General features: G+C 44.6%; 1 protein-coding gene across 2 annotated transcripts in view; it reads right to left on the bottom strand.

Annotated features, from left to right (window-relative positions):
- LOC139413592 (A disintegrin and metalloproteinase with thrombospondin motifs 14-like) overlaps positions 1-24,008 on the bottom strand; it is a 95,356-nt gene that overhangs the window by 60,322 nt on the left and 11,026 nt on the right. For both annotated transcript variants that reach the window (XM_071161146.1, XM_071161135.1), the window contains exon 3: positions 5,624-5,780. In XM_071161146.1, coding sequence (XP_071017247.1) covers positions 5,624-5,780 — 157 coding nt within the window. The remainder of the gene's footprint in view (positions 1-5,623; positions 5,781-24,008) is intronic.

Here is a 24,008-nt window from a genome sequence, read left to right as displayed (position 1 = left end):
ACCCTCTATGTACACTATACAGTGCCTTGCGAAAGTATTCGGCCCCCTTGAACTTTGCCACCTTTAGCCACCTTTCAAGGTTCAAACATAAAGATATAAAACTGTATTTTTTTGTGAAGAATCAACAACAAGTGGGACACAATCATGAAGTGGAACGACATTTATTGGATATTTCAAACTTTTTTAACAAATCAAAAACTGAAAAATTGGGCGTGCAAAATTATTCAGCCCCTTTACTTTCAGTGCAGCAAACTCTCTCCAGAAGTTCAGTGAGGATCTCTGAATGATCCAATGTTGACCTAAATGACTAATGATGATAAATACAATCCACCTGTGTGTAATCAAGTCTCCGTATAAATGCACCTGCACTGTGATAGTCTCAGAGGTCCGTTAAAAGCGCAGAGAGCATCATGAAGAACAAGGAACACACCAGGCAGGTCCGAGATACTGTTGTGAAGAAGTTTAAAGCCGGATTTGGATACAAAACGATTTCCCAAGCTTTAAACATCCCAAGGAGCACTGTGCAAGCGATAATATTGAAATGGAAGGAGTATCAGACCACTGCAAATCTACCAAGACCTGGCCGTCCCTCTAAACTTTCAGCTCATACAAGGAGAAGACTGATCAGAGATGCAGCCAAGAGGCCCATGATCACTCTGGATGAACTGCAGAGATCTACAGCTGAGGTGGGAGACTCTGTCCATAGGACAACAATCAGTCGTATATTGCACAAATCTGGCCTTTATGGAAGAGTGGCAAGAAGAAAGCCATTTCTTAAAGATATCCATAAAAAGTGTTGTTTAAAGTTTGCCACAAGCCACCTGGGAGACACACCAAACATGTGGAAGAAGGTGCTCTGGTCAGATGAAACCAAAATTGAACTTTTTGGCAACAATGCAAAACGTTATGTTTGGCGTAAAAGCAACACAGCTGAACACACCATCCCCACTGTCAAACATGGTGGTGGCAGCATCATGGTTTGGGCCTGCTTTTCTTCAGCAGGGACAGGGAAGATGGTTAAAATTGATGGGAAGATGGATGGAGCCAAATACAGGACCATTCTGGAAGAAAACCTGATGGAGTCTGCAAAAGACCTGAGACTGGGACGGAGATTTGTCTTCCAACAAGACAATGATCCAAAACATAAAGCAAAATCTACAATGGAATGGTTCAAAAATAAACATATCCAGGTGTTAGAATGGCCAAGTCAAAGTCCAGACCTGAATCCAATCGAGAATCTGTGGAAAGAACTGAAAACTGCTGTTCACAAATGCTCTCCATCCAACCTCACTGAGCTCGAGCTGTTTTGCAAGGAGGAATGGGAAAAAATGTCAGTCTCTCGATGTGCAAAACTGATAGAGACATACCCCAAGCGACTTACAGCTGTAATCGCATCAAAAGGTGGCGCTACAAAGTATTAACTTAAGGGGGCTGAATAATTTTGCACGCCCAATTTTTCAGTTTTTGATTTGTTAAAAAAGTTTGAAATATCCAATAAATGTCGTTCCACTTCATGATTGTGTCCCACTTGTTGTTGATTCTTCACAAAAAAATACAGTTTTATATCTTTATGTTTGAAGCCTGAAAGGTGGCAAAAGGTCGCAAAGTTTAAGGGGGCCGAATACTTTCGCAAGGCACTGTATATGATGACAGAAACCTCTGTATGGTCCATATCTGGAATATAATGTTGATGTCCCGTACGTCAGAGACATCATCTTCTGTAATATACAACTTAAAGAAACAGATGACTGTGCATTCTCAGTAGGATATGATTTGGCATTTTAGTTATTTTATTTGTAAGCTGCATGTGTCCCTGGAAAATGACTCGGCGAAATGCAACAGTTACCTGTAAAGTCAACAATGGAAAGAACGGAAACCATCCGAAAATAACAGTTAAGTACAATAGCAAAACATAATAATGTTTTTAATTTCCTTATTGAACATTATTGTTGTCAACAGCAACAGGAATGTGTCTGGATAAAATGTGTTATTACCATGTAGAAACAGCCTGGTGTTATAAAACATAGAGTGTGGCTATGGGCAGCTGGGAATTATCACATTCCACCATGACGGCAAGGAAGCTCTGCCACCTCACTACGCTGTCTGAGACCCACACACTAGACCAGACGGGCATCCAGCCTGGGCTCAATACTATTCCAAATCGAGGACTTTCAGCTCTTGCTCTAGCCTGCTTCCTTATGCAGACAGTTCCAGGAAGGTGAATCGTATAAATGTTCCTAGGTGAGAAACAGCACAGCATAGAGAAGAGAAAATACTACTGTGTCGTTAGAACGAATACTTGGAATCTGTCGGACAAATAATAGGCTGCCACAGAGGAAGGTTAGTCTCAGTGGCTAGAAATACAAGGGCTCTCTATGTGTCTAAGGTCCAATCATCCTCTACTCTATAGAAATACAAGGGCTCTCTATGTGTCTAAGGTCCAATCATCCTCTACTCTATAGAAATACAAGGGCTCTCTATGTGTCTTAGGTCCAATCATCCACTACTCTACTCTATAGAAATACAAGGGCTCTCTATGTGTCTAAGGTTCAATCATCCTCTACTCTATAGAAATACAAGGGCTCTCTATGTGTCTAAGGTCCAATCATCCACTACTCTACTCTATAGAAATACAAGGGCTCTCTATGTGTCTAAGGTTCAATCATCCTCTTCTCTATAGAAATACAAGGGCTCTCTATGTGTCTAAGGTCCAATCATCCTCTACAAGGGGCTCTCTATGTGTCTAAGGTCCAATCATCCACTACTCTACTCTATAGAAATACAAGGGCTCTCTATGTGTCTAAGGTTCAATCATCCTCTACTCTATAGAAATACAAGGGCTCTCTATGTGTCTAAGGTCCAATCATCCACTACTCTACTCTATAGAAATACAAGGGCTCTCTATGTGTCTAAGGTCCAATCATCCACTACTCTACTCTATAGAAATACAAGGGCTCTCTATGTGTCTAAGGTCCAATCATCCTCTACTCTATAGAAATACAAGGGCTCTCTATGTGTCTAAGGTCCAATCATCCTCTACTCTATAGAAATACAAGGGCTCTCTATGTGTCTAAGGTCCAATCATCCTCTACTCTATAGAAATACAAGGGCTCTCTATGTGTCTAAGGTCCAAGCAACCACATGTGAGGTTGGAGATAGCAGGTGTCCATTGGACATGATTGAGATAATATCAGGACAAACTGAGAGAAGTTTTGCATTGCTGTCAGTGACAATGTGACAAACTGAGAGAAATGGCTAAACTTGACAAATAGGAAGTATGATTGTAAATGGCCCAGCCAGCTGCCTATACATTCCAGTACTTTTAGAACCACATCATGGTTGTAAATGGCCCAGCCAGCTGCCTATACATTCCAGTACTTTCAGAACCACATCATGCTGCTGTAAGACCGTCAGTGGTAACCCGTCACTCTGAATACGTTGGCGAGAAGTTTCTCTGAGACAGGGCGGTTTGATATGAACCGCGGAGGAAACGTTCTCCGCACGCTGTCACGGTCACCGGGGTGACTCTGTTGTTATTGTTACTGGACTCGCGGGGAGCGCATGGGATATAATCCATACGTCACACCGTACTGATGGTCTGAATGGTATTCATACAACCATAGTTACATTTGTAACTTCCGTTCTAGTATCAGATAGGAGTTCTTTGGCTTGTAACCATAGCAGATCCCTTTTGGTGCTCTGTAGAACCCTTTTTTAAAGGTTCTATAAAGAACCATGCTCATGAGGTTCTAAATGGAACCTGTATGGTGATATGAAGAACCCTTTCCTAAGGTTCTATATTCACGGGTTGCACATTGCGTCACAGTATTGTTTTGAACGTTGGTTTTAGGACTGACGGCCGACTGAGCATTCTACTCAATGCATCCTCATCGGGCGCTGATGACGGGTTGATCTGAAAGTGCATAACTGAGGCTTGAAAACAAAAATGACATTTATAAAATAGTAGGAAAACCTTTTGTCATCATTTTGATGTCGCCAGATTGACTTTAGCTGCAGTATAACGTTAGCTAGCTAGCTAAGCTTGAGGGGAGACCTTCAGATTGACTTTAGCTGCAGTATAACGTTAGCTAGCTAGCTAAGCTTGAGGGGAGACCTTCAGATTGACTTTAGCTGCAGTATAACGTTAGCTAGCTAGCTAAGCTTGAGGGGAGACCTTCAGATTGACTTTAGCTGCAGTATAACGTTAGCTAGCTAGCTAAGCTAAGACCTTCAGATTGACTTTAGCTGCAGTATAACGTTAGCTAGCTAGCTAAGCTTGAGGGGAGACCTTCAGATTGACTTTAGCTGCAGTATAACGTTAGCTAGCTAGCTAAGCTTGAGGGGAGTCCTCCAGATTGACTTTAGCTGCAGTATAACGTTAGCTAGCTAGCTAAGCTTGAGGGGAGACCTCCAGATTTTAACTGGCTAATATTAGGGTCCATTATAGAACCTTTATGGAGAATGGTTCTATAAAGAACCTTCTTTAATCTTAAAGGTTCTTTGTAGATCCTATTGAAAACCATACAGGGTTTTATTCTGGTCAGACATGTTATATTGTTAAAATTCCCTAGGTGTTATTATTGACAAGTTGAAACAAGTGAGCTTCCTCTGGAACAGCTGGGGTCCCTGAGGAGAGAATTGAGACCCACTGACTGATTTAGTCGGCTGTTCTCAACTAACACAAGGCCATAACATGAGTCTTTCACAGGACACCATCACTGGCCATTGTCATATCTAATATGTAATGGCATAACACAACACAACACATCAGATAAACTGACATGACACTAACTCACAATTGCACAAAAAGAGCTGTGCGTAAACCACGCCCCCAAAAATTCTAATGAGCTGCTTCCCCTACATTTTAATTATCACTAAAAGAAGAAAGAACCATTTTCTGAACTGTAAAGAACCCTAGTTCTGAACCGTAAAGAACCCTAGTTCTGAACTGTAAAGAACCCTAGTTCTGAACTGTAAAGAACCCTAGTTCTGAACTGCAAAGAACCCTAGTTCTGAACTGCAAAGAACCCTAGTTCTGAACTGCAAAGAACCCTAGTTCTGAACTGTAAAGAACCCTAGTTCTGAACTGCAAAGAACCCTAGTTCTGAACTGTAAAGAACCCTAGTTCTGAACTGTAAAGAACCCTAGTTCTGAACTGTAAAGAACCCTAGTTCTGAACTGTAAAGAACCATTTGAAGAGCTCAAAGGGCTATTTGAGGCATTATGGTTCCACATAGAACCATCACTTTTCCCGAAGAACCCTTGAGGAACCCTCATTGTTTTAGTGTGTATGACTGTACATCACCTTTACAGTCCCAGACACTGGAGAGAGAATCTACGGCACCTATAACAGTCGGACAGCCTACCGCCAGATGCTCAAGCTATTGTTCACGGACAGGAGGGAATTCATAGAGCAGTCAGGTCCATTTTAACTGTAGAGCAGAGAGACAGACTTTCCCCCAGTGCTTTCATAGGGGCCGAGCATTCCTCACAGCTGGTGCAGTGAACAGTCTGTCTGCTGTGTGTGTGTGTGTCTGCTGTGTGTGTGTGCATGAGTGTGTGTGTGCTTGTGTGCACTCACCCCTCCTCTTTCCACTACACTGGTGGTGTTCCCTTTCCTTACCTTCATTGTGGAGGTCCTTCCTTGTTTGGACTGGTTCACTTTTGATGGCAGATCTCCTGTAGACCACATGGACGCGACCTTTCACCTCCACATCCTGCTGACCCTTCTCCAGAGGCTCGATGAAAAACTCCCCGTTATCAGTCCGGATCAGGCCTGCCTGGAAAAAAACACAGCTCTTCACATAATGTGGTTTAAAGTACTTAAGTAAAAAAAATACTTTAAAGTACTACTTAAGTAGTTTTGGGGAGTATCTTTACTTTACAATTTATATTGTTGACAACTTTTACTTTACTACATTCCTTAAGAAAATAATGTACTTTTTACTCCATACATTTTCCTTGACACCCAAAAGTACTGGTTACATTTAGAATGCTTAGCAGGACAGGATCTACTGCCTCTGATCCGGAGCACTCACTAGACACACACACTTCATTTTGTAAATGATGTCTGAATGATGGCGTGTGCCCCTGGCTACCTGAAAATTATATTATTATATATTTACATGATGTCATCTGGTTTGCTTAATTTGAAATGATTTTAAATGATTTATACTTTTACTTTTGATACTAAAGTATATTTAAAACCAAATACTTTTAGACTTTTACTCAAATAGAATTTTACTGGGTGACTTTTACTTTGGATATTTTCTATTAAGGTTTATTTACTTTTTCCTTAACCACTATTCACTTTAGTACCTATAACCCCAGGCCTCTACATTACTACACAGGCCTCCACATTAGTACACAGGCCTACGTATTACTACACTCAATGTTCAGAGGTTGTTGATTGGCCCTTCACAAGCCCTTAGTATCAGCCCTAGGTATGGAAACACAACTTCCCCAGTATAATACCAGGCTGTATACTATAACCCCAGTATAATACCAGGCTGTGTAATATAACCCCAGTATAATACCAGGCTGTATTCTATACCCCCAGTATAATACCAGGCTGTGTACTATAACCCCAGTATAATAACAGGCTGTATACTATAACCCCAGTATAATACCAGGCTGTATACTATAACCCCAGTATAATACCAGGCTGTATTCTATACCCCTGTATAATACCAGGCTGTGTACTATAACCCCAGTATAATACCAGGCTGTGTACTATAACCCCAGTATAATACCAGGCTGTGTAATATAACCCCAGTATAATACCAGGCTGTATACTATAACCCCAGTATAATACCAGGCTGTGTACTATAACCCCAGTATAATACCAGGCTGTGTACTATAACCCCAGTATAATACCAGGCTGTGTAATATAACCCCAGTATAATACCAGGCTGTATACTAATACCCAGTATAATACCAGGCTGTGTACTATAACCCCAGTATAATACCAGGCTGTGTAATATAACCCCAGTATAATACCAGGCTGTATACTATAACTCCAGTATAATACCAGGCTGTATACTATACCCCTGTATAATACCAGGCTGTGTACTATAACCCCAGTATAATACCAGGCTGTATACTATAACCCCAGTATAATACCAGGCTGTGTACTATAACCCCAGTATAATACCAGGCTGTGTAATATAACCCCAGTATAATACCAGGCTGTATACTATAACCCCAGTATAATACCAGGCTGTGTACTATAACCCCAGTATAATACCAGGCTGTGTACTATAACCCCAGTATAATACCAGGCTGTGTAATATAACCCCAGTATAATACCAGGCTGTATACTAATACCCAGTATAATACCAGGCTGTGTACTATAACCCCAGTATAATACCAGGCTGTGTAATATAACCCCAGTATAATACCAGGCTGTATACTATAACTCCAGTATAATACCAGGCTGTATACTATACCCCTGTATAATACCAGGCTGTGTACTATAACCCCAGTATAATACCAGGCTGTATACTATAACCCCAGTATAATACCAGGCTGTATTCTATACCCCTGTATAGTTTCTCTGGGAGTGGGAACCCACCTAAAGTGAACTATGTGGACACATAGATGAACATTGGCAGTAGAATGGCCTTACTGAAGAGCTCAGTGACTTTCAACGTGGCACCATCATAGGATGCCACCTTTCCAACAAGTCAGTTTGTTACATTTCTGCCCTGCTAGTGCTGCCCCGGTCTACTGTAAGTGCTGTTATTGTGAAGTGGAAACGTCTAGGAGCAACAACGGCTCAGCCGCAAAGTGGTAGGCCACACAAGCTAACAGAATGTGACCTCCGAGTGCTGAAGAGCACAGCGCTTAAACATATTCTGTCCTCGGTTGCAACACTCACTACCGAGGTACAAACTGCCTCTGGAAACAACGTCAGCACAAAAACTTAGTCTGGAGCTTCATGAAATGGGTTTCCATGGCCGAGCAGCTACACACAAGCTTAAGATCACCATGCGCAATGCCAAGAGTCAGCTGGAGGGGTATAAAGCTCAGCGCCATTGGACTCTGGAGCAGTGGAAACACGTTCTCTGGAGTGATGAATCACGCTTCACCATCTGGCAGTCCAACAGGATGAATCTGGGTTTTGCGGATGCCAAGAGAACTCTACCTGCCTGAATGCATAGTGCCAACTGTAAAGTTAGGTTGAGGAGGAATAATGGTCTGGGGCTGTTTTCCTGGTTCGGACCCCTTAGTTCCAATGAAGGGAAATCTTAACGGTATAGCATACAATTACATTCTAGATGATTCTGTGCTTCCAACTTTGTAGCAACAGATTGGAAAAGGCCCTTTCCTGTTTCAGCATGACAATACACCCCTGTGCACAAAGCGAGGTCCATACAGAAATGGTTTGTCGAGATTGGTGTGGAAGAACTTGACTGGCCTGCACAGAGCCCTGACCTCAACCCAATCGAACACCATCGGGATGAATTTGAACTCTGACTACAAGCCAGGCCTAATCGCCCAACATCAGTGCCCGACCTCACTAATGCTCATTGTGGTTGAATGGTAGCCCCACAGTAATGATCCAATATCTAGTGGAAAGCCTTCCCAGAAGAGTGGAGGCTGTTATAGCAGCAAAGGGAGGACCAACTCCATATTAATGCCTATGATCTTTTTTTAATGAGATGTTGGATGAGCAGGTGTCCACATACTTTTGGTCATTTCTTTTAAAGGTGAATTATTGAATTCACCTTAAAAAGCTATTTTTTTTTTTAATGATTTCCCTTCTCTTCCATATCCATCCTTGAGTAATCTCCTCTTCTTTCAAGTTGTAATTGTAGAGGAGATTATAATTATCAAAAGGAAGTTAGCCTACAGTGTATGGAGGAATCAATGGGGAAATTACATAGGTCGAAATAATTGAGATAATTATTTCAACATTCAACAATGTTACTTTCAAAACTATTGGAAAACGGTAGACTGTGTGTTTTTCTCCAAGCAAATTGTATATCTGATTGTTCAGTCTAGCGTCTCTATTCATACGGTTTTATTCAATAGTTTGAACAATAATAGTAAAAAAAAATTATAAGAAGGAAATATTCAATTGTGGGGCTACTGTGAGGTAAACTCATTTTAAACCAATCACTGGAGAGGCAGAGGTCCATAATGACCTCTAAACTGTACAAAGGACACAAGACCAGCTCTCTCTCTGTGTCTCATCTCAACTCTGTATGACCCCTAAGAGTTTGATTCAAAGCAAAAAGAGAGAGAGATGGCAGAGCCCAGGGTCTTCCGTACTGGTTCTGAGAGTATTTCATGAGTCCAGACTCCAGAGCCATGCCATCTGGCACAGTCATTTCTGCATGATTGTAGAGCACTCCTTTCCTCTCTAATCCTCCCCTCTCTTCCTTTCCTCTTCTCCTCTCCCCCATCCACCCCTCTCCTCTCTCCACTTGTCTTCTCCTCTCTTCCTCTCCTCTCTCCATCCACCTCTCCTCCTCCTCTCTCCTACTCCATTCCCCTCTCTCCCTCCTCTCTCCTCCTTTCCTCTCTCCTCCTCGCTCTTCTCACTCCTCCCTTCCTCCTCTCCCCCATCCACCCCTCTCCTCTCTCCACTTGTCTTCTCCTCTCCTCATCCACCTCTCCTCTCTTCTCTCCTCCTCCTCCTCCTTTCCCCTCTCTCCCTCTTCTCTCCTCCTCCTCCTATCCTCTCCTCCTCGCTCTTCCCCTCCTCCTCTCTTCTCTCCTCCTCCTTTCCCCTCTCTCCCTCTTCTCTCCTCCTCCTATCCTCTCCTCCTCTCTCCTCCTCCTCTCCCTCCTCTCTCCTTCTTTCCTCTCTCTTCCTCCTCCTCGCTCCTCCTCCTCTCCTCTCTCCTCCTTCTCCTCGCTCTTCTCGCTCCTCCCCCTCTCCTCCTCCTCCCCTCCCCCTCTCCTCTCTCCTCCTCCTCCTCTCCTCTCTCCAGACTATAATTAACCATTTCAGTCCTCCAGTAGTTTGATGATGCAATCCCATGACAGAGAGAAGTTAACAATTCCTCTCACATGTATAAATGGGAGAAGACATTTGTTCGGTAATGTCATTAACAGTCGTGGATTCCTTTCAGAAATGTGTTAACACCCGTAAACTTAGTTGAAATGTGTGACACAGTACATTGTGTTGGATGTGATGCTTTAGAGTCTGTACTCATGTCCAACATTCTCTGAGGAACCCACACCCTTTTCTTTAGAAAATACAGTAGGCCATCATTATACTGGTAAAAATGGGAAGGAAAAAAAAAACATATGCATTTTGGCAGGGAGAGATATGTATTTCCAGATCCCAAACAAAATGGTACACAACTTAATATACACAGGAAGTGAGAACAACTGTTTTGCAGCCAAATAACCCCTATCATAAAGAATCCTCAGCATCTTCTCATACATAACTCGCTGTGAGGAAAAACAAAGTCACAAGTTGGACAGGTACCAGTAACACACTGGAGGTGGTGTAGCCTATAGGAAAGAACGGAGGGATCCATCACTTTAAAACCAGGAAATGCCAGGCAAAGAAATGTATGAATACTTCCTCTGTGGTATTTTCTTTTACCAGCCAGCTGGCTGGTGGGCGGAAACTGAACTGGGGCTGTCTGGGGGGGGGGGACGTCTAGCTACACCACTCTAGAACTCTACAGCAGCCAAACATCTGGGAGGCTGGGAGAGGTGATGGGGGAATAGCCTGGCCTACTGAGTCTAATGGGAGGCTGGGAGAGGCAAATGGGGGAATAGCCTGGACTACTGAGTCTAATGGGAGGCTGGTTGAGGAGATGGGGGAATAGCCTGGCCTACTGAGTCTAATATGAGGCTGAGAGAGGAGATGGGGGAATAGCCTGGACTACAGAGTCTAATGGGAGGCTGGGAGAGGCGATGGAGGAATAGCCTGGACTACTGAGTCTAATGGGAGGATGGGAGAGGAGATGGGGGAATAGCCTGGCCTACTGAGTCTAATGGGAGGCTGGGAGAGGAGATGGGGGAATAGCCTGGCCTACTGAGTCTAATATGAGGCTGAGAGAGGAGATGGGGGAATAGCCTGGCCTACTGAGTCTAATATGAGGCTGAAAGAGGAGGCACAGATGGTGGAACAACTCGGCTTGCAGAGTCTAATGGGGCTCACCTGGTGGAGCTTTAAAACAACCACTGATCTTTTCCCTGCTTAACTAATTAGGTGGTCCTGTCATCGTGGCTCAATTGGTAAGAGTTGAGTGTGGTGCTGTCAACATCAAGGTTGTGGGTTCAATTCCCACAGGGATCACATAGACACACTGAAAGAAATATACACTCAGTGTACAGTACATTTCTACGGTTAAAAAAAAAACCTGACAAGTGTAATAACTGTCTAATGAAAGTGTAATAAAGTGCTCACACACTCTATATATGTAATGGATATAATAACTATGCATTCATACTATGACTCCCACTCTGTGGAATGTCCACCACCCTCATTTGACATGTCTGCTAAAGTGTTTTTATCTGGTTCTTCAATGATAGACGGAACACACTTGGATTTTATACAAGACCCATAAAATCCAACTTATCACATGGAATGTGCACGGGCTTCATGATGGGGGGAAAAAAAGCACAAGGTTCTTGAACACTTAAATAAATTGTCAGCAGATGTGGTTGACCTGCAAGAGTTACATAAAAAAATAAACTTTTTAAATAGAATATTTGCAACGAGATTCGTCTTCCTCTGACGAGGAGTATGAAGGATCGGACCAATATGCAGCGTGGAACGTGTCCGTGTTGATATTTATTAACACTGAACACAAAAAAAACAAAATAACAAGTAGAACGAACGAAAACGAAACAGTTCTGTCTGGTGAAGACACAGAGACAGAAAACAATCACCCACAACTAAAATGGGGGAAAACAGGCTACCTAAGTATGATTCTCAATCAACAACGAACGACACCTGTCTCTGATTGAGAACCATACCAGGCCAAACACATAAATACTACATAGACTACCCACCCCAACTCACGCCCTGACCAACCTAACACAAAGACATAATAAAGGAACTAAGGTCAGAACGTGACAATATTTAAAGAGGATCCGGGTTGAAGAGGCCTATACTGCCACCTACTGTAGTAACAGCAGAGGTGTAGGCATCCTGATAAATAAGAATAAACCATTATATCCCAGCACACGGACCAAGAAGGCCGTTTTCTAATGTTGAATTGTACCTTACATGGTGAAAACACACATTGAGTTCATTGTATATCCCACCAGGGGCATATCTGTGGTTTTTGGATAGAATTCAAACTATATTAGATCATATCCAGACACAAACTATTAATCAAGCAGGAGACCGAAATCATACATTTGATAAGATTGACAGATATAAATAAGAAAAAGGCAAATTCAAGGAACCTCCACAAAGAGTCTGAAAATGTTCATCTCTACAAATAATTTACAGGACACCTAGAGATTACTATTCCCAACTACAAAAGACTACTCCTTTTTTCTCAAAGTAAGAAAATCTATTCAAGAAATGACTACATTTTTATTTTAAACAATGCTCTGAACTATTTACTGGGTTAAAAAATCAGTGAAATAGTGATATGGAACCATTCTTTTGTATCATGCTGAATTACACCAACAGAAAATACACTAAGTGACAGAACATGGAGAATGAACAGAGCACATCTTCAAGACCCGAAATCTATTAAATACGTACATGTAAACATTTACCATTACAAATGTAAACATAGAGGACAGAGAAAAGTCTCTCTAAGGTCAGGTCGTGACCCCCCTCTCCCCCCCAAAGGTGCGGACTCTGGCCACAAAACCTGAACCTATAGGGGAGGGTCCGGGTGGGCATCTATCCACAGTGGCGGCTCTGGTGCGGGACGTAGACCCCGCTCCACCTCTAGCTCACCCCGCTTTGGTGGCGCCTCTGGTGTGAGGACCCCCTCTGTGGGCCCCGAACTGGGCAGCCTCGCTGCGGGCCACGGACTGGGCACCCTCATTGGGGGCCCCGGACTGGGTACCCTCATTGGGGGCCCCGGACTGGGTACCCTCGCTGCGGGCCCCGGACTGGGCACCCTCGCTGCAGGCCCCGGACTGGGCACCCTCGTTGCGGGCCCCGGACTGGGCACCCTCGTTGAGGGCTCCGGACTGGAGACCGTCTCTTGGGGCTCCGGACTGGAGACCGTCACTGGGGGCTCCGGACTGGAGACCATCGCTAGAGGCTTCGTGCCATGAATCATCACTGGAGGCTTCGTGCCATGGATCATCACTGGAGGCTTCTTGCCGTGGATCATCACTGGAGTGGAGAGACACACAGGAGGCCTGGTTCTGGGAGCAGGCACAGGACTCACCAGGCTGGGGAGAAATACAGGAGGCTTTGTCCTTGGTAGAGGCACTGGATACACTGGGACGTGGAGGTGCACTGGCGGTCTCGAGCTTAGATCCTGCACAACCCATCCTGGCTGGGTGGTTATCTTCGCCCTGCAAATGCACAGAACGCACTGGGCTGTGCAGACATACCGGAGAGACAGTGTGCAGAGCCTGCGCAGGATATCCTGGGCCGAAGAGACGCACTGGAGACCAGGCGCGCTGATCCGGCACCATCCGTCCTGGCTGGATGCTCACCCTAGCCCGGCAGATGCGGGGAGCTGGGATGTAGCGCACCGGGCTGTGGACGCGCACTGGAGACACTGTGCGCTCCACTGCATAACACGGTGCCTGACCAGCACGACGCTCGCCACGGTAAGCACGGGGAGTTGGCTCAGGTCTCCAACCTGACTCAGCCAAACTCCCCGTGTGCCCCCAAAAATCTTTTTTTGGAGTGGACTCCCGGTCTTTAGTGCCAGCCGTGACCCTGTGTAATCCTGGGCCCTCTTTCTCTCTGCCTCCGCCTTCCTATCTGCTTCCACCTGCTCCCACGGCAGGCGATACGTTCCGGCCATCTCCCCACATCACACCCTGACCGAACCAAATAGAGAAATAAAACGTCTCTCTAAGGTCAGGGCGTGACACACTGTCTGCATCTGGGTCATACCTGAAACCTGATCATATTGAAATCTCAATGCCTCACTTGCTAAAAAAATATATCTTCAGAATACTCTAAAATCTCAGGATATAAAATTAACGTGGAAAAAAATGAAATAATGTCAATAAGAATTACATAAAAACAGTAACTCATGATCTACAGCTTTCAGTGGACCACAAAACAACCCTAGAATTAGCATAAGTCACAACAAACAACAAATAGAGTATATAAACATAACTTTATCCCATTACTCAACCATATGAACGCTGATCCATCTTCCTGGAAATCAACCAAGACGTCATCGTTAACACAATGGGAAGGTCAAACACTCTATTATCTAGATGTTGAAAGTGCGTGAGGCGACGGAGAGAAACAACATGGTGCGGTTTGAGGCCATGTGGCAGAGAGTGATGCAGGTGCTGGAGATAGGGGTGTGAGCAGGTGGGTTTGGGCAGTGGTGACAGAGAGCGATGCAGGTGCTGGAGATAGGGGTGTGAGCAGGTGGGTTTGGGCAGTGGTAACAGAGAGCGATGCAGGTGCTGGAGATAGGGGTGTGAGCAGGTGGGTTTGGGCAGTGGTGACAGAGAGTGATGCAGGTGCTGGAGATAGGGGTGTGAGCAGGTGGGTTTGGGCAGTGGTGACAGAGAGCGATGCAGGTGCTGGAGATAGGGTTGTGAGCAGGTGGGTTTGGGCAGTGGTGACAGAGAGTGATGCAGGTGCTGGAGATAGGGGTGTGAGCAGGTGGGTTTGGGTAGTGGTGACAGAGAGTGATGCAGGTGCTGGAGATAGGGGTGTGAGCAGGTGGGTTTGGGCAGTGGTGACAGAGAGTGATGCAGGTGCTGGAGATAGGGGTGTGAGCAGGTGGGTTTGGGTAGTGGTGACAGAGAGTGATGCAGGTGCTGGAGATAGGGGTGTGAGCAGGTGGGTTTGGGTAGTGGTGACAGAGAGTGATGCAGGTGCTGGAGATAGGGGTGTGAGCAGGTGGGTTTGGGCAGTGGTGACAGAGAGTGATGCAGGTGCTGGAGATAGGGGTGTGAGCAGGTGGGTTTGGGCAGTGGTGACAGAGAGTGATGCAGGTGCTGGAGATAGGGGTGTGAGCAGATGGGTTTGGGCAGTGGTGACAGAGAGCGATGCAGGTGCTGGAGATAGGGGTGTGAGCAGGTGGGTTTGGGCAGTGGTGACAGAGAGTGATGCAGGTGCTGGAGATAGGGGTGTGAGCAGATGGGTTTGGGCAGTGGTGACAGAGAGCGATGCAGGTGCTGGAGATAGGGGTGTGAGCAGGTGGGTTTGGGCAGTGGTGACAGAGAGTGATGCAGGTGCTGGAGATAGGGGTGTGAGCAGGTGGGTTTGGGCAGTGGTGATGTGGTGGTTGCTTGCGAACGTCTGTATGTTGTCGTTTTTGTTACGTGTATGTTTTATATTGTTTAAAAAATATTATAATCTTACAGATCTTACAAAAAGAAGAAAGTTTAATAAAGTGTAATATAAATTAAATCACTTTCATATTCATACACACCTCCTAGGTAGCCTAACAGTTAAGCTCGTTGGGTCAGTAACTGAAAGGTCACTGGGTCGAATCCCTGAGCTGGCAAGGTGGTTAAATCTGCCGTTCTGCCCTTGAGCAAGGCAGTTAACCCCCAACAACAACTGCTCCCTGAGTGCCGATGACAGGGTTTGGTTAAATGCGGAAGACACATTTCGGTTGAACGCATTCAATGCGCAACTGACTAGGTAACCACTTTTCCTCCCCTTATACAGCTCTGATCATTAGACCAGGGAGGGTTTCCAAAGCCTCACAAACAAGGGCACCGATCGCTAGATGCGTAAAGAAATAAAAGCAGACATTGAAATCTCTTTGAACATGGTGAAGTTATTCATTACACTTTGGATGGTGTATCAATACACCCAGTCAATATAAAGATACAGGCCTCCTTCCTAACTCAGTTGCCGGAGAGAAAGGAAACCGCTCAGGGATTTCATCATGAGGCCGCTGGTGATTTTAAAACACTTACAGAATTTAGTGGCTGTGATAGGAGAAAACTGAGGATGGATTTAACAACATTGTAGTTACTCCACAATACTACCCTAATGGACAAGACTGAAAAGAAGGGAGTCTGTACAGAATACAAATATTCAAAAACATGCATCTTGTTTGCAACAAGGCACTAAAGTAATACTGCAACAAATGTGGCAAAGCAATTCACTTTTTGTCCTGAATATGGTGTTATCATTCCTAAATGTCATGGTTCCAGTCCGATCAGTTTTATTCCTAAATGTCATAGTTCCAGTCCGATCAGTTGTATTCCTAAATGTCATGGTTCCAGTCCTAAATGTCATGGTTCCAGTCCGATCAGCTGTATTCCTAAATGTCATGGTTCCAGTCCAATCAGCTGTATTCCTAAATGTCATGGTTCCAGTCCGATCAGTTTTATTCCTAAATGTCATAGTTCCAGTCCGATCAGCTGTATTCCTAAATGTCATAGTTCCAGTCCGATCAGCTGTATTCCTAAATGTCATAGTTCCAGTCCGATCAGTTGTATTCCTAAATGTCATAGTTCCAGTCCGATCAGTTGTACTCCTAAATGTCATGGTTCCAGTCCTAAATGTCATGGTTCCAGTCCGATCAGTTTTATTCCTAAATGTCATGGTTCCAGTCCGATCAGTTTTATTCCTAAATGTCATAGTTCCAGTCCTAAATGTCATGGTTCCAGTCCGATCAGTTTTATTCCTAAATGTCATGGTTCCAGTCCGATCAGTTTTATTCCTAAATGTCATAGTTCCAGTCCTAAATGTGATGGTTCCAGTCCGATCAGCTGTATTCCTAAATGTCATTGGTTCCAGTCCTAAATGTCATGGTTCCAGTCCGATCAGTTATGTGCGTAGAGCAGGACATGACAAAGCATCGTACTAAAGTCAGACCTAGTAGAACACACCACTGAACCGGTCTGGCTAGATCGGCTGATGTAATATCGAACTCCAATCCAACGGGTCAAGTACTTGAAAGTGACCGACGCATTAGTTCCATCATGTACAGTAGTGAACTAAACACAGACTAATCTGCACCGACATACTGTGGTTGGCACATGTAAAGAATTCAATATCACATGATGGTAGGAATCTGGAATCTGTCCCTGTCAACTCGGATGAGGTAACCCAACACCATCCTAACACACCCATCAGTTAGATGATGTGAACCCAGACAGCATCCCAAATGGCACCCTATTCTCTATTTAGTGCACTACTTTTGAACAGATCCCATAGGGGAAATAGGGTGCCATTTGTGACGAATGCCCTCTCCGGCGCTGCTGTTGCTAGGTGGCTCTCTCTGCGTTTAACTGGCGGTAACAGAAATAGCTTGTCCTTCTCTTCCCAGTTCCCAGTCAGTGCAGTCGTCCATCCCAGTACTCATGTTTCACCAACAGATGTCATTCCATCACACGTCATCGGTGTTAATTCCCCAACCATGAGAAACAACACCCGAGTAATCATAGCCATCGTTCATCGGCACCTAGAACAACAATGGGCTAGAGCTAACATAGTACATCTGTCATGGTGTTATCACTATCCTAGTACAGCTGTCACGGTGTTATCACTATCCTAGTACATCTGTCATGGTGTTATCACTATCCTAGTACATCTGTCATGGTGTTATCACTATCCTAGTACATCTGTCATGGTGTTATCACTATCCTAGTACATATGTCATGGTGTTATCACTATCCTAGTACATATGTCATGGTGTTATCACTATCCTAGTACATCTGTATAACATCTGTCATGATGTTATCACTATCCTAGTACATCTGTCATGGTGTTATCACTATCCTAGTACATCTGTATAACATCTGTCATGATGTTATCACTATCCTAGTACATCTGTCATGGTGTTATCACTATCCTAGTACATATGTCATGGTGTTATCACTATCCTAGTACATCTGTCATGATGTTATCACTATCCTAGTACATCTGTCATGGTGTTATCACTATCCTAGTACATCTGTCATGATGTTATCACTATCCTAGTACATCTGTCATGATGTTATCACTATCCTAGTACATCTGTCATGGTGTTATCACTATCCTAGTACATCTGTATAACAACTGTCATGGTGTTATCACTATCCTAGTACATCTGTCATGGTGTTATTACTATCCTAGTACATCTGTATAACATCTGTCACGGTGTTATCACTATCCTAGTACATCTGTCATGGATCTAACTGTCAAGGTGTTATCACTATCCTAGTACATCTGTATAACAACTGTCATGATGTTATCACTATCCTAGTACATCTGTATAACAACTGTCATGATGTTATCACTATCCTAGTACATCTGTCATGGTGTTATCACTATCCTAGTACATCTGTCATGGTGTTATCACTATCCTAGTACATCTGTCATGATGTTATCACTATCCTAGTACATCTGTATAACAACTGTCATGATGTTATCACTATCCTAGTACATCTGTCATGGTGTTATCACTATCCTAGTACATCTGTATAACATCTGTCACGGTGTTATCACTATCCTAGTACATCTGTCATGGTGTTATCACTATCCTAGTACATCTGTCATGGTGTTATCACTATCCTAGTACATCTGTCATGGTGTTATCACTATCCTAGTACATCTGTCATGGTGTTATCACTATCCTAGTACATCTGTCATGGTGTTATCACTATCCTAGTACATCTGTCATGGTGTTATCACTATCCTAGTACATCTGTCATGGTGTTATCACTATCCTAGTACATCTGTCATGGGTCTAACTGTCATGGTGTTATCACTATCCTAGTACATCTGTCACGGTGTTATCACTATCCTAGTACATCTGTCATGGATCTAACTGTCATGTGAATGTTGATAGTGTAGCTGAGAAGCTGTTACACAGGGCCCTGTCATGTGAATGTTGATAGTGTAGCTGAAAAGCTGTTACACAGGGCCCTGGATCTAACTGTCATGTGAATGTTGATAGTGTAGCTGAAAAGCTGTTACACAGGGCCCTGGATCTAACTGTCATGTGAATGTTGATAGTGTAGCTGAGAAGCTGTTACACAGGGCCCTGGATCTAACTGTCATGTGAATGTTGATAGTGTAGCTGAGAAGCTGTTACACAGGACTCTGGATCTAACTGTCATGTGAATGTCGATAGTGTAGCTGAGAAGCTGTTACACAGGGCCCTGGATCTAACTGTAATGTGAATGTTGATAGTGTAGCTGAGAAGCTGTTACACAGGGCCCTGTCATGTGAATGTTGATAGTGTAGCTGAGATTCTGTTACACAGGACCCTGGATCTAACTGTCATGTGAATGTTGATAGTGTAGCTGAGAAGCTGTTACACAGGGCTCTGGATCTAACTGTCATGTGAATGTCGATAGTGTAGCTGAGAAGCTGTTACACGGGGCCCTGGATCTAACTGTCATGTGAATGTCGATAGTGTAGCTGAGAAGCTGTTACACAGGGCCCTGGATCTAACTGTAATGTGAATGTTGATAGTGTAGCTGAGAAGCTGTTACACAGGGCCCTGTCATGTGAATGTTGATAGTGTAGCTGAGATTCTGTTACACAGGACACTGGATCTAACTGTCATGTGAATGTTGATAGTGTAGCTGAGAAGCTGTTACACAGGGCCTGTCATCATTCACTTTGAACTGGACTGTGTGTTTACAGGCAGTAGGGCCTGCCATCATTCACTTTGAACTGGACTGTGTGTTTACAGGCAGTAGGGACTGTCATCATTCACTTTGAACCGGACTGTGTGTTTACAGGCAGTAGGGTCTGTCATCATTCACTTTGAACTGGACTGTGTGTTTACAGGCAGTAGGGTCTGTCATCATTCACTTTGAACTGGACTGTGTGTTTACAGGCAGTAGGGCCTGCCATCATTCACTATGAACTGGACTGTGTGTTTACAGGCACTTTGAACTGGACTGTGTGTTTACAGGCAGTAGGGCCTGTCATCATTCACTATGAACTGGACTGTGTGTTTACAGGCAGTAGGACCTGCCATCATTCACTTTGAACTGGACTGTGTGTTTACAGGCAGTAGGGCCTGTCATCATTCACTTTGAACTGGACTGTGTGTTTACAGGATAGTAGGGCCTGTCATCATTCACTATGAACTGGACTGTGTGTTTACAGGCAGTAGGGCCTGTCATCATTCACTTTGAACTGGACTGTGTGTTTACAGGCAGTAGGGCCTGTCATCATTCACTTTGAACTGGACTGTGTGTTTACAGGCAGTAGGGTCTGTCATCATTCACTTTGAACTGGACTGTGTGTTTACAGGCAGTAGGGCCTGTCATCATTCACTTTTAACTGGACTGTGTGTTTACAGGCAGTAGGGCCTGTCATCATTCACTTTGAACTGGACTGTGTGTTTACAGGCAGTAGGGCCTGTCATCATTCACTTTGAACTGGACTGTGTGTTTACAGGCAGTAGGGCCTGTCATCATTCACTATGAACTGGACTGTGTGTTTACAGGCAGTAGGGCCTGTCATCATTCACTTTGAACTGGACTGTGTGTTTACAGGCAGTAGGGCCTGTCATCATTCACTTTTAACTGGACTGTGTGTTTACAGGCAGTAGGGCCTGTCATCATTCACTTTGAACTGGACTGTGTGTTTACAGGCAGTAGGGCCTGTCATCATTCACTTTGAACTGGACTGTGTGTTTACAGGCAGTAGGGCCTGTCATCATTCACTATGAACTGGACTGTGTGTTTACAGGCAGTAGGGCCTGTCATCATTCACTTTGAACTGGACTGTGTGTTTACAGGATAGTAGGGCCTGTCATCATTCACTATGAACTGGACTGTGTGTTTACAGGCAGTAGGGCCTGTCATCATTCACTTTGAACTGGACTGTGTGTTTACAGGCAGTAGGGCCTGTCATCATTCACTTTTAACTGGACTGTGTGTTTACAGGCAGTAGGGCCTGTCATCATTCACTTTGAACTGGACTGTGTGTTTACAGGCAGTAGGGCCTGTCATCATTCACTTTGAACTGGACTGTGTGTTTACAGGCAGTAGGGCCTGTCATCATTCACTATGAACTGGACTGTGTGTTTACAGGCAGTAGGGCCTGTCATCATTCACTTTGAACTGGACTGTGTGTTTACAGGAAGTTGCAACAGCAACACATTAGATCATTAGAACGCATTCGCCAAGAGACACAAAATACACCTGAATGGATTTCTGTCAATATATAAATACCACAGGAGTCCTCTTACATTTGGGAAATTTACAGTCCTATTGATCAAACAACCATGAAAAGGTAGACTCTCTCTCTCCCTCAGTTATGCACATCAACAAGATCAACAACTAATGCTAGCCAGAGCGAGATTAACTGAAATCTAACGAGGGAACATTAGATAAACCCTCTCAAACGTTTTCAGCTAGTTGGCCGTCAAAATCACACTGATAAACAATGGGGAATTGTAGCCTCCACGTCCTTCTGCAGCTCGCCTGCCAAGTCATTCTTGTCCCAACACACGTTTTGACAACTGAATGGGAACTTTCCTGCCTGTCCCACCAGCTCATTTGATCGATGCCAAGTACATTTGATTGATGCCAAGTACATCTGATTGATGCCAAGTACATTTGATTGATGCCAAGTACATTTGATTGACAACTAAGAGATACGCTGACTGTGGATAACAGTCGTTCAAATTCAGCATAGCTAGTCAGTCCTCTCTCCTCTCTCAGAGGGGGAACATCTCCCAACTTCCCATAGTCAGTCCTCTCTCCTCTCTCAAAGGGGGAACAGCTCCCAACTTCCCATAGTCAGTCCTCTTTCCTCTCTCAAAGGGGGAACAGCTCCCAACTTCCCATAGTCAGTCCTCTCTCCTCTCTCAGAGGGGGAACATCTCCCAACACCCTATAGTCAGTCCTCTCTCCTCTCTCAGAGGGGGAACAGCTCCCAACTTCCCATAGTCAGTCCTCTCTCCTCTCTCAGAGGGGGAACAGCTCCCAACTTCCCATAGTCAGTCCTCTCTCCTCTCTCAGAGGGGGAACATCTCCCAACACCCTATAGTCAGTCCTCTCTCCTCTCTCAGAGGGGGAACAGCTCCCAACTTCCCATAGTCTGTCCTCTCTCCTCTCTCAGAGGGAACATCTCCCAACACCCTGTCAGTCCTCTCTCCACTTTCACCCCCCACACCCGACATGAAGTCCGTCCTCTCTCTCAAAGGGGGAACAGCTCCCAACTTCCCATAGTCAGTCCTCTCCCTCCTCTTTCACCCCCCACACCCGACATGAAGTCCGTCCTCTCTCCTCTCTCAGAAGGAACATCTCCCAACACCCTATAGTCAGTCCTCTCCCTCCTCTTTCACCCCCCACACGCCCGACATGAAGTCTGTCCTCTCTCAAAGAGGGCATGACATCACCCAGTAACAGTTACGTTATCTTGGTACCCTGCCATGTACCCAGAGGGGCAAGATTGTTCAGCCCTCTGTTCATCCCTCCTCTGTTCAGCCCTCCTCTGTTCAGCCCTCCTCTGTTCAGCCCTCCTCTGTTTAGCCCTCCTCTGTTTAGCCCTCCTCTGTTCATCCCTCCTCTGTTCATCCCTCCTCTGTTCATCCCTCCTCTGTTCATCCCTCCTCTGTTCATCCCTCCTCTGCTCAGCTCTCTGCTCAGCCCTCTTTTGGGGTGGCAGGTAGCCTAGTGGTTAGAGCGTTGGGCCAGTAACCGAAACGTTTCTGGATCGAATCCCTGAGCTGACAAGGTAAAAATCTGTCCTCCTGCCCCTGCCCCTAACCCACTGTTCCCTGGGTGCCGTGGATGTCGATTAAGGCATTCCCCCGCACCTCTCTGATTCCGAGGGGTTGGGTTAAATGTGGAAGACACACCTCTCTGATTCAGAGGGGTTGGGTTAAATGTGGAAGACACACCTCTCTGATTCAGAGGGGTTGGGTTAAATGTGGAAGACACACCTCTCTGATTCCGAGGGGTTGGGTTAAATGTGGAAGACACACCTCTCTGATTCCGAGAGGTTGGGTTAAATGTGGAAGACACACCTCTCTGATTCCGAGGGGTTGGGTTAAATGTGGAAGACACACCTCTCTGATTCCGAGGGGTTGAGTTAAATGTGGAAGACACATTTCAGTTGAATGCTTTCAGTTCTACAACTGACTAGATATCCCCCTTTCCCTGTTCAGCCCTCTGATCCCAGACCTTCTTACAATGCCAAAGCAAGTGAACTAGATAATAAACAAAAGTGAAATAAACAATACAAATTAACAGTAAACGTTACACTCACAAAAGTCTAAAAGAATAAGGACATTACAAATGGTTAAAGTACAAAAGGGAAAATAAATAAACATAAATATGGGTTGTATTTACAATGGTGTTTGTTCTTCACTGGTTGCCCTTGTCTTGTGGTGACAGGTCACACATCTTGCTGCTGTGATGGCACAATGGTATTTCACCCAATAGAAATGAGAGTTTGTTGGGTTTGTTTTTTAATTCTTTGTGGGTCTGTGTAATCTGAGGGAAAAATATCTCTAATATGGTCATACATTTGGCAGGAGGTTAGGAAGTGCAGCTCAGTTTCCACTTCATTTTGTGGGCAGTGAGCACATAGCCTGTCTTCTCTTGAGAGCCATGTCTGCCTATGGCAGTCTTTCTCAATAGCAAGGCTATGCTCACTGAGTCTGTACATAGTCAAAGCTTTCCTTAATTTAGGGTCAGTCACAGTGGTCAGGTATTCTGCCGCTGTGTACTCTCTGTTTAGGGCCAAATAGCATTCTAGTTTGCTCAGTTTTTTTGTTAATTCTTCCCAATGTGTCAAGTAATTATCTTTTTGTTTTCTCATGATTTGGTTGGGTCTAATTGTGTTTCTGTCCTGGGGCTCTGTGGGGTCTGTTTGTGAACAGAGCCCCAGGACCAGCTTGCTTAGGGGACTCTTCTCCAGGTTCATCTCTCTGTAGGTGATGGCTTTGTTATGGAAGGTTTGGGAATCGCTTCCTTTTAGGTGGTTATAGAATTGAACG

This window comes from Oncorhynchus clarkii, chromosome 1 (assembly GCF_045791955.1).
Source record: "Oncorhynchus clarkii lewisi isolate Uvic-CL-2024 chromosome 1, UVic_Ocla_1.0, whole genome shotgun sequence".
Lineage (NCBI taxonomy): Eukaryota > Metazoa > Chordata > Actinopteri > Salmoniformes > Salmonidae > Oncorhynchus > Oncorhynchus clarkii.
This window is presented reverse-complemented; position numbering and strand designations above follow the sequence as displayed.